The following is a 10,529-nucleotide window of genomic DNA, read 5'->3' as shown; positions in this document are numbered from 1 at the left end:
AGTCCAACATGCTTCAATATGGGTCCTGGAATCCAGCGCTGAGACCCGATAACGGGCCAATGGCCTCGTACCTCTCCTTAAAAGACTCGAGTTCGACCTCCTTGTCCACGAAGCATTCGAAGCCCGCTAGCCATACCCATCCAAAAATACAGCAACTACAAACGTCTGCTGGAGGAGACCCCGTTGCTGAATCGACACTTGTCGAACACTCGAATGGTGCGTCGCGTAGCGTCGGGGAGATAGGTGGGGATGACGTCGATGTACAGATAATACATCCATCAGACCAAGAGCAACCTACGGAAACGTCTAACGAAGCTCCCTCTGGTGATGCATATGACAATGGCGGCGAATCCGCCAGTCGAAAAAAAATCCAACCAGTCGAAGAAGAAGCCATCAGTCATAAAGCGCCCTCGGGAGGGTTTCAGTGGTGTGACGATGGCGGTGTAAATTCCTCCTGGGACATCTCACGATCCTCGACAGATCCATTTAAGGAATATGATGTAACCGGTCGAACGAATTCTTTCCCAAGCATGGATCCTGTTAACGACTTCGACTCCGACGGTAGCCATTCACATGACACGACTTTGGAATCTGATGCCAGTGATTCTGGGAATCTGGATTCTAACAACAGGCCTACCACTGTTGAAAATGGTTTATATTCAAACTCTCATGAGCAAAATGCCTCCATGCCGTGGGGTGCCACTAGTATTGAGGAAGAAACTGCTGGAGACTTTTTTAATCAGCTTAATACTCAGACGAAACCCATCTACACACCAGTGGAAGCCGAATCTAGGTTCGAGGAAGGCATGCCGTTGATTAATGATTCAGAGCCATCATCCCCTGCCGAACATAATCAACCCGATATTATCGATGCAATTTTCAAGGAAGATGAACCTATTGACGACGGTGATTTTTTTGGATCCAAGTCAAAAATGCCACCGCTCAACCGCAAATCTACGTCTCAAGTCCTAGATTCATTACACTTCGAGCAGGGCAATGCGATGACCGATTCGCCAACTGATGTGACTCCAGCCAAAAACAAACTGGAAGGCACTGACAATCGAACCAATGAAGAAAATGTTGCTCAGGAAGATGTCCCAGAGGATGTCTTGGCTGAGAGATGGAAAGCGGTCCTCAGTGACGATGATTTGCTGATGGATGATGATTTGGATGATCTGGATGCGCCACACGATTCGGATCGAGACCTACCAAATGGCCCTTCTGAAGGCGCGTTCGCTTATCAACAGCCTGCGCCAGTTCAAGTGTCTGGTGTGTCAACGCAACGACAACCACGGGCGAACCCGTACACTCCTCATCATCAGCTACCTTCTTCCGATATAATGCAGGCGTTTCCCGGCCCTGGCTACGGGCTGTCGAATGCAGGGGCTTTTACGACCCCAGTGCGGCCGTATTCGGGCAACTCGAACTCCAGTAAACCTGAAAGTTTCTCCAATCAAGCAAAAGCTGGCTATCAATCCCCCTATGATTTGCCTATGGAATTAACTCGTCCAAAACATCATTCTTCTCAACCGCTCGTGTCTCAACCTCTCCCTGCAGCCCAGGCCCCCGCAGTACAACCCCCCCCTCGCCAGAGTAACATGACGGCGAGCCGACCAACGAGTTCAAGTTCGGCCTATTCCCCAGCAAAGCCTGTACCTCCACCTTTATCTCGTCGGGAAACAGAGGGAGCCACCAACAGCAACAACTTTTTCGAGGAGCTCCCAGTTACTTCCAAACGTCGCCCTTCAACGGGGAGCAAATATGCTCCTTCCCAAACCATGGCCCAGCCTGCGGTTTCATTGCCACTTAGTTCTGTGCCTACCAATGTAATGACGCCTCCTAGCCAGCCACAAAAAGCAAGTGATCATTATCAATTGCAAAATCCCGAGCGGCTAGATCCCTATTCCACTCTTCCGGTCCCCACTGGTCGGACAATTTCTGGTCCATCCGGCCGATATTCCCCAAGACCACCGGCTGTCCACCCTGGATCAAGACCTCTTTCCTCTCCAAGATACTCACCTGTTCCACCACCATCCACCGCGCCTCCTGCTTCAAATAGATATTCTTCTCAGCCTGTGACAAGCTATTCCCCCTCACACCCATTTCAGCCAAGGACCTCGAGTCCCCTTGCATATCATGAATATGGGTCCCACGCCCAGCCCAGCCATTCACAGTCTGAAAATGAAAATGGTCCTCCATTCTTCCCTGGACCTGGTACCCGTCAACCATCCGATCTCACTCGCTCTCCGCATAGTAGCCTACGAAATGAAACCGCTCAAAACCCACCGGCTAACGAATATCTACCCCTAACGAGCCGTAGAACCGGATCCTCTACTCAGTTTGCGGATCGCCTCTCGCCATCCCTTCCGTCAGATCGCAATCCTTTCGAACCAGCGTATCACGCTCAAACTACACCAGCAGCCGCCTCAGTTCCTTCTTATCCCCCACATCCACCTGCATCAGTTAAGCTCCAACAATCTCCTGAGAATCAACCGCCCAGAACTCCCAGGAATTCCCGGACCTCGTCACCAGGCAAGTTACAGTGCGAATCTAGCGTAGCAAGCGTACCGGAACCTTTCCAAATACCTGCGTCAGTTCACAGCCCAATACCACCTCTCCAACTCCAACCTCAACCATTGATCAAAGAAGCCTTTACGCCGCAACTAGATTTTATTTATCCAACCGACGGACAGGAACTTGATCCACTTGAACGTTGGAAAGGAGCACCAATATTTAAGTTTGGTTTTGGGGGTGTAATTGCCAGCTCGTTCCCGAAACACATTCCCCGATATGCAACTGGTCAACTTGTTCCCAAAATAAAATCAAGCCCCGGGGATACCAAAGTTCGTTTCGTGGGCGACGTTATTGCGCAGATAGAGCCAAGCGCTAAGTTCCCGGGACCCTTGAGGTCGAAATCCAAGAAGAAAGACGTCATTGCATGGTTGTCAGCTATGATTTCTAGGTTCGAAAATGAACTTGCCTACCTGGAGGTCTCGACTCAGCAGCAACATAATGAGAAGATTCTTCTTTGGAAACTGATACGGGTCATGGTTGAACACGATGGCCTTTTGGGAGGTAATGCAGAGGTCGACAATGCCGTGCATTCCATTCTATCTCCGGTCCCTGACATGACCAGGCCATCATCGCGGGATTTCGGACATTCTACCCAGCATTCTAGCGTATATGAAACTATAAACGGCACAACCCAATCGGAGCCGGCAAGCGTGAATGGGATGGAAAGCATTCGCAGATGCCTCCTAACTGGTGGAAGGGAGAAAGCCGTTTGGGAAGCCGTTGATCGGCGCCTATGGGGCCATGCTATGTTAATGTCATCAACATTGGATAAGTCCGTCTGGAAACAGGTGATGCAAGAATTCATCAGACGGGAAGTCAGGACTGCTGGTGACAATACTGAGTCATTGGCTGCACTTTACGAGATTTTCGCCGGCAATATGGAAGAGAGTGTCGATGAGTTGGTCCCACCTTCTGCCCGTGCGGGCTTGCAGATGGTTAGCAAAACCCAAAGCCCCGGTCACCCTAAGAACGCACTCTGTGGACTTGATAAATGGCAAGAGACATTGTGTTTAATTCTGAGCAACAGAAGTCCTGACGATCATGTTGCTCTTCTTGCTCTTTCTCGGTTGCTCTCATCCTATGGAAGGATAGAAGCGTCTCATATCTGTGCAGTATTTGCGAAATCTGCATCCGTTCCTCTGGCCTTTGCCGGCCCTGATGATCCGCAGTCACAGATTGTACTCCTTGGTGCGGACCACCGCAGGTATCCGTTCACATTCGTGAATGACCGAGATTCTATTCTTCTTACTGAAGTCTACGAGTTTGCGCTCTCCGTATTGCCAGGTGCAGCAACTGTAGTAGTACCGCATTTGCAGGCATTTAAACTCAAATATGCATTTTCCCTCGCGGAAAATGGCAGTAAGGCCGAGGCTCAGCAATACTGTGACGCTATTGGTGCAATCCTAAAATCAACAACCAAGCCTTCACTGTACTATCATCAACGGTTTTACTTCGAACTGGATGAGCTTGCCAACCGCTTAAGACAAGCCCCTGCTGGCGGGTCTTCATGGATGTCAAAACCCAACATGGAGAAAGTCTCTGGTTCTATTCTGGCGAAATTCAACAGTTTCGTCGTCGGCGATGACAGCGATGGTAACTCCACTGCATCTGGGAAACCAGCAGACGCAGACATTGGACCATTTGCTAAAATGGTGGGCACTCCTCCGGTTAGCCGTTCGCCTTCTGTCAATGACACCTTTGGGCCGTATTTCGCTGCTGGTCAGCCAATTCTTTCAATGTCGTCGACGTCTCGTTATGCTGCCGGAAATCAGTATGCTCCTTATTCATCGCCAGATCAGTACCGTGGTCGCGCGTCTCTTGACTCGCAGAGATCACCGCCATCTACTGGTCGCTCTTACTCTCAACGAGGCCTGTCCCAAGAACGCAGTAGTATTTCGGACATTAATTACAATCCCATGTCGCAACAAAATGTCTATAGTCCACCATCGGCATACGGGAGAAACTCGACGCCTCCACAACAATCAGCATACGCTCACCTAGCCCCGGTGGAGGAAATCCAATCCACTCAAAGTTCAGATGAACAGGCTCCTGAACAACCCAGTAGCTTTGGTGGATACCAACCCAACTTCAACCAACAACCTACCACCCGAGAGGGACTTAGTGGTGCTGCTGCCCGGAATGCCGGGTATGAGCCTCCAACAGGGACAACTGGCTACGAGCCCCCGACGTATGAGCCTGAACCCATGGATGATGGAGACTCAGACAAGGAAAAACCAAAGAGATCATTCATGGATGATGAGGATGATGATGATTTGGCCGCTCGTGAAGCAGCCGCCAAGAGGGCTGAGAAAACACGCAAAGATCGCGAAGCTGACGAGGCATTTAAAAAGGCTGCTGAGGAAGATGGTAAGCTGTCCTTCATCCCAAACATCTATTTCATAAATAGTAACCATAGATCTTTAATTCCACAGCCAAAAAGCCCGTCCCAGAGAAGAAAGGATGGTTCGCGTGGTGGGGTAAGAAAGACACGAATGCTAGCGGGGGAGGTCCAATTCGAGCAAAGCTTGGTGAAGAGAATTCATTCTACTACGATAAAGAACTGAAGAGATGGGTCAATAAGAAAGACCCGAGTAGCGCCACTGCAACTGCTCTCTCTACGCCGCCACCACCCAAGGGGACAGCTCCACCCAGCCGGTCTGCAGGTGCCAATAATGCGACCCCTCCTCCTGGAACTGGTATTCCCACACTAGCCTTGGCTCCAAGCCTTGCTCCACCTCCCAATCCATCAAAGGGATCACTTTCACCATCTGGGGACTCGTCACCTCAAAACTTGAGCCCTGGATCACCATCCTTGCCACCCTCAGCAAGTCCATACCTGACACCTGTGTCTGTCTCAGCAGGACCACCAACCAGACCAGGAACGGCCTTAAGTAATGCAAGCTCCATCGATGACCTAATCGGAGCTCCACAGGCTAGAAAGGGCAGTACCATTAGGGGAAAGAAGAAGGGCCGAGGCTACGTTGATGTTATGGCAAAGTAACCGATTCTGCCATCCGGGAACGAACGTTATGGATATATCTAACTGAATGAGTCCTACGCTACTGGAAAGAAAAGAAAAACTCGCCTTTCGGTGTATATAGCGCTATCATCAACGTCCCGCTCTTAGTTTATTCATGCTGATAAAACTATGCGTGACTTTTTTTTTTTTTTTTTTGCTCTCGCAACAGCATCCGAGCGTAATTCGTGGACTCCTCTATTATTTGCTTTGCAATTTTGAGGTTTCCAAATGCTATCCATTTTCATATCAGCCTACAATTTGACCTGCTTAGCAAGGGAAGTTTTGTTTTATTAGTTCTCATATTTCCATACTTCTTTCTCACTCTTCCCAATATTCCCGGTCCTCATGGCAGCTACGTTGTGCTCAATTCCCCCGTATAGTGATTGGATGTCGTCTTTTCCTTCTTCCCTTTTGGCTTCCTTTATGCTTTTTTTGGTCCCCTGGCCCATACATTCTCGGTAATTGACGTCTATATAATAGTGCGTGAGAAGGAAGAAAGTAATTGGCTTATATTAGGTTTTTTTTTTTTCTTTTTCCCTTTCTTGCCTTCCATTCTTATATTCCCTGCCCTAGGCTTGTTCTGTATTATTCCGTTTTGCCCCCACTTATATATTTTAATAATTTCAACCCCTTATACATATCGCATATAATTTGGTGAGATCATTGAAGCCGTTGAAATTCTTGATAAATTTCGTGTTCTGCTTTTACTTTTATTACCTCCAAACCCCGTCGTAGAAACATTCAATGGTGTTCATTTACGTCTCTCAACTTTCTGAACACCGCATCCAATAGTCAATCAACCAAACTGAAGCTAATATCTACTGATCCGTTTTCACGGTCGCTTGGAGAAGATTACCTAGATCCTAGTTGGTTGAGTCAAGTTGCAGTTTCGGTATTAGGTAGCTAGACAGCAGTTAAAAGGAAAAAGAAACCGGGAAAGTGAGTGGATGGTGGTTGATATATACATGGACGTCCGCACATGTGTCACGGGTATAGACAATCGATGACAATGTGAACATTATTGATTTAGATGGGTATCTCAAGGGTTTATTTCTATCTGAAGTTCCCCAACTTCCTTATCAAGAGCCAGCATTTTACTGCATACAACCATATTTGGTAGGGGTAAACAAGGCAAGTTAAATCGTCACGTCAGGTAAAGTCATGAAGATGAATTCGTAAAAGAGAATGTAGCAAGACCTAAACACAGAGCTGGGCAGATTCGTATGGGTTTTGCCGCACGAAACGGCATCAGGTGGATATGTAATTTTTTCGAGCTCAGACGGCGTAGGAGTTGATATAATACTATAGAAGACAGGTGAAAATATTAAAATGATGATATACATTGAGGACTGAACGCGGCTTTATTTAAACTTACCGTCAAACATGAGTCCTCCCCACTTCCGCAGTCGGGTAAATATACGTAGAGAATCAGGGCTGTCTCGTGTATAAAACCTGTAGTTTTGGGGGGAAAAAAGGTATTGAAGGGTGATTAGCATTCGATAGTTGGGGGATACATTTGTCATACATAAGGTCACTATATATGCATGGCACCGTAACACAATTTGCTCAATCTGTGGTGCTCATTAAATAGCAGTGTCACAGAAACAGGGCACGATAGGTACCCAGACATATATACCTTATCAAGGGAATATAAAGGAAAAGGAAAGAAATATAAGCTTACACGCAACAACCCTCGGACTCAACCGCCCAACACTCAACACCCTCCCCCAATCTTTCCCATCAATCCTCACCTTCGCCCACCCCTCCTCCCCCTCCCCGTTCTCCCCACCCAACTCCCTCATCCGCTCACTAGGCAACTGCTCCAGCTCGTTTTGAGACAACTGCGCCAGATCCAGTGGTGGATTTAGCAGTCCGGTCCACACACTCGAGATGCGCAGCGTGTCTGTAGCTATAGAAAGCTTCAATGAGCCGTGCATGTTGGCGGATAGTTCTAGCTTGGGGCTACTATTCGAAGCAGTGGAACCAGCCCCGGCTCCTTGTGTTGAAGTAAAAGTTGTTGTACTGATGATGCTTTTGGCGGCAGAGTCCATGGCTAGCTTGGTGAAGCGTTCTGATATGCTTTTCAGTTGAATGAGGCTGGGGAGCACAATGTGGACATCTGGACTGCGGCAGCGGGGTTCGTGCAGGCCCTCAACGATCGATGGGGGGAGGACGCGGACGGGGATTTCTTGGGTTATTACCGTTTCGCGTTCGCGGGGGCCGTCGGTATGGTTTGGGTTTGCTGCTGTTGCTGCTGTTAGTTGGATGTTGGCTGGGTGTTGGGACCATTGGCATCCCACTGGAAGGAGAAATACTATCGTGGGTGCTATTGCTGTCGCCCACTCCAAGGGCATTCTTTCCCGATGTCCATGATGAAGCCACAATTGTCAGTGCCAGTAAAGGGAGTGAACCCTTCTTGGTTAGTCGTAGCTGTGCTGATGTTGCACTTGATGCTGAGCGGAGGGCGCGGTGGAGAGCACCGATGGGGACTTCGAGATTGATAACGCCTGATGCAGCGCTTACGGAGTAGGATTCAAAGACTGTGTCCTATAATGCAGCATAGGATAATATATAAGTTCCACTGATTCATTGTGGATATATCTTTTCCTTTCTCCCTTTGAGTCCCGGTGATATATGGAAGAAGAATGTCCCTATAGGGTAGTTCCACGCACAATTGGCAATTGGGCCCAGACCTGGGTTCCCTGGTCGGGGATGATGGTGAAACGGACAACCTCATCTTCCAATCGAACCCAGCATATTTTACCCAGTGATGATAAAGACGCGGTGAATTCTGCGAGGATAGGGTTAGGATCATCTTATTGAACGTAGAGTACGTCTTGGGAATAATACGCACTGGCAAAAGTATTAATATTGATGAGCTGACTTCTGAAACGCATTTTGTTCAGTGCATTTTCAGATGTACATTCATGTATTGAACATAATGGTATAAATTAATAAATAGGCATTACGTTAGATGTATTTATTTGGTTTGGTGATTTGATATACTCGACATATATCTGATTCAAAGCGGATCTCCGCGCCGAATAGTTAAATTATCTAGTCGAGTTTGGCGCGTCCTTGAACCACTCGCACCAATATTTAAACCCGCTTTAGGAACTGTATTTACGTTTTTCTACATCTGTCGATTTTGTGGCTTTGGTAAGTTATTCCTTCTACCAATTATTTGAGGAAAGGATAATGAAAAAAAATTACAGAGTACAAGATTGTATACTGTATACACAGCCTGTCAAAGACATAGCTAATGACATCGAAGACTCGCGCTGTTCGAACGTGTTGGGTGTCAAGTTTTAACACCCCATGGCCTTGACTGCGCTTCTAGTCAATACAACGCGTATTATCCGCAGATATACTCCGTGGTTAAGACAAGCATATACAACGTTAAAAATGTTTAACTGGTGAACTGGGGAGTCGAATGGAGAGAAAAGAGAGTATAAGTAATAGTTAGTTTCTAGAGTATTACGGCATAACTAACCGGTTAGCCGTTGATAGGGCTCCATGGGAATCAACCACCGCATCATAGACAATATCAAACCCAATGACATAGATGCCAATCAACATGCGGATCCTAGCCTCTGACGTCTGTCTGCGTATTCTCCTGCCTCATTTTTCGGCTTATTTTGGATGTGCTGGACGGCATTGATAGGCCAGTCTGCGCGCCTTACCCAGGTAACCCAACTAAGTTAAGTTAATCCACCACTGGGCAGATAACCCTTCAGAGCAAATAATCAAAATATATAAATAATAATAATAATAATTATTATTATTGTTATTATTCAAATTTAATTTACATCAGAATTACAAGAATTACCACATGGTGTTCTTTTATGTTTAGCAGCTATATAATTACTACTAACCCGGCCCTAGTGGTTGATTTCATAATCAACCTCCGGTCGGACCCTCGCATACGAGGGTCCGCCACCTCAACGTGAAATATTTTCTTAGATACTCTATTCCATCTTCAAAATTCAATAACCAGTCAATGCAATGACTTCTTCATATATTTTAATAGAGAATAAGATCACAGAAGCTCTAGAATTCATACTTGATGTTGAAAATTTTAATATTTGTTAGGGAGCGAATGCGAGCTGCATAAGAAGGAAGCTCTCTGCGTTGCTAACTGCTATATAACGAAATACTAAGGTTGGTGAGGAAAAAGGGGTGTCAGGGTCTGCTCAGGTTATAAACAGCCCATGTGATCACGTGACCGGATCACGGCCGATCCGCTAGGTCCCATGTGGGGCGTGGTCACGTGATGGGGATAAACCTAGCCTCGGCGCCGAGCCTAACAATATTAGTGTATTGGTAAGAGAATTCAATGTTTCTTATTCACATTTAATCAATTAATTTCATAGCTACCTCTCTCACATCAAAAGAGCTCCTGCTAATCAATTACTATCTTCTGGCCAGGAAAAATCACTCTGTCAGCATATAGAAACACTAGATAAAATAGATCTATTTCTCAATCAATCAATGATACTTGATGATACTTGATTTGTTCTTGCAGAGAGTTATGAAGATTTCATTAATCTTTCATCTGAGATTAAAGAATATTGAGTTAAATGATTCATCAAATATCATTCTGAATACAATATATGATGACAGAAGACTATTGACATGGTAAGAAAGCAAGTTTATAAATCATCATTCATATTTGATTAATTTAATCATTTTAAAAATATAGTGAATAAGTTTGAAACTCAACTTAATGACATCTATAACTTTGATGAAACAAAGTTTAGAATAGAAATTAAATAAGATTCTCAAAGACAGACTTATGTGGAAAGTTCAAATAATAGAGAAAATCTTATAATCATTGAAATAATATTAACAGATAACTTTATAATTTTTTTAATATATTTTTAATATAAAATAATTATATAAGTGCTGAATTAATAAGATTGAGAAGAATATCATG

General features: G+C 45.8%; 2 protein-coding genes across 2 annotated transcripts; one reads left to right on the top strand and one right to left on the bottom strand.

The window, feature by feature from the left end:
- Positions 1-8: 8 nt before the first annotated feature.
- Positions 9-5,575, top strand: PAAG_04591 (COPII coat assembly protein sec16; the record flags this gene model as incomplete). Its single annotated transcript, XM_002793635.1, has 2 exons — positions 9-4,941; positions 5,007-5,575. 2 exons carry the CDS (start codon positions 9-11, stop codon positions 5,573-5,575), a joined length of 5,502 nt encoding a protein of 1,833 aa, XP_002793681.1.
- Positions 5,576-6,868: 1,293 nt separating this feature from the next.
- On the bottom strand, positions 6,869-8,490 carry PAAG_04589 (cell cycle checkpoint protein (Hus1); the record flags this gene model as incomplete). Its single annotated transcript, XM_015845310.1, has 6 exons — positions 6,869-6,895; positions 6,969-7,045; positions 7,275-7,838; positions 7,909-8,140; positions 8,266-8,384; positions 8,448-8,490. 6 exons carry the CDS (start codon positions 8,488-8,490, stop codon positions 6,869-6,871), a joined length of 1,062 nt encoding a protein of 353 aa, XP_015699536.1.
- Positions 8,491-10,529: the final 2,039 nt, after the last annotated feature.

This window comes from Paracoccidioides lutzii, assembly GCF_000150705.2.
Source record: "Paracoccidioides lutzii Pb01 unplaced genomic scaffold supercont2.11, whole genome shotgun sequence".
Lineage (NCBI taxonomy): Eukaryota > Fungi > Ascomycota > Eurotiomycetes > Onygenales > Ajellomycetaceae > Paracoccidioides > Paracoccidioides lutzii.
Note: the sequence above shows the minus strand (reverse complement) of the source record. Positions and strands in the feature narration are given on the sequence as shown.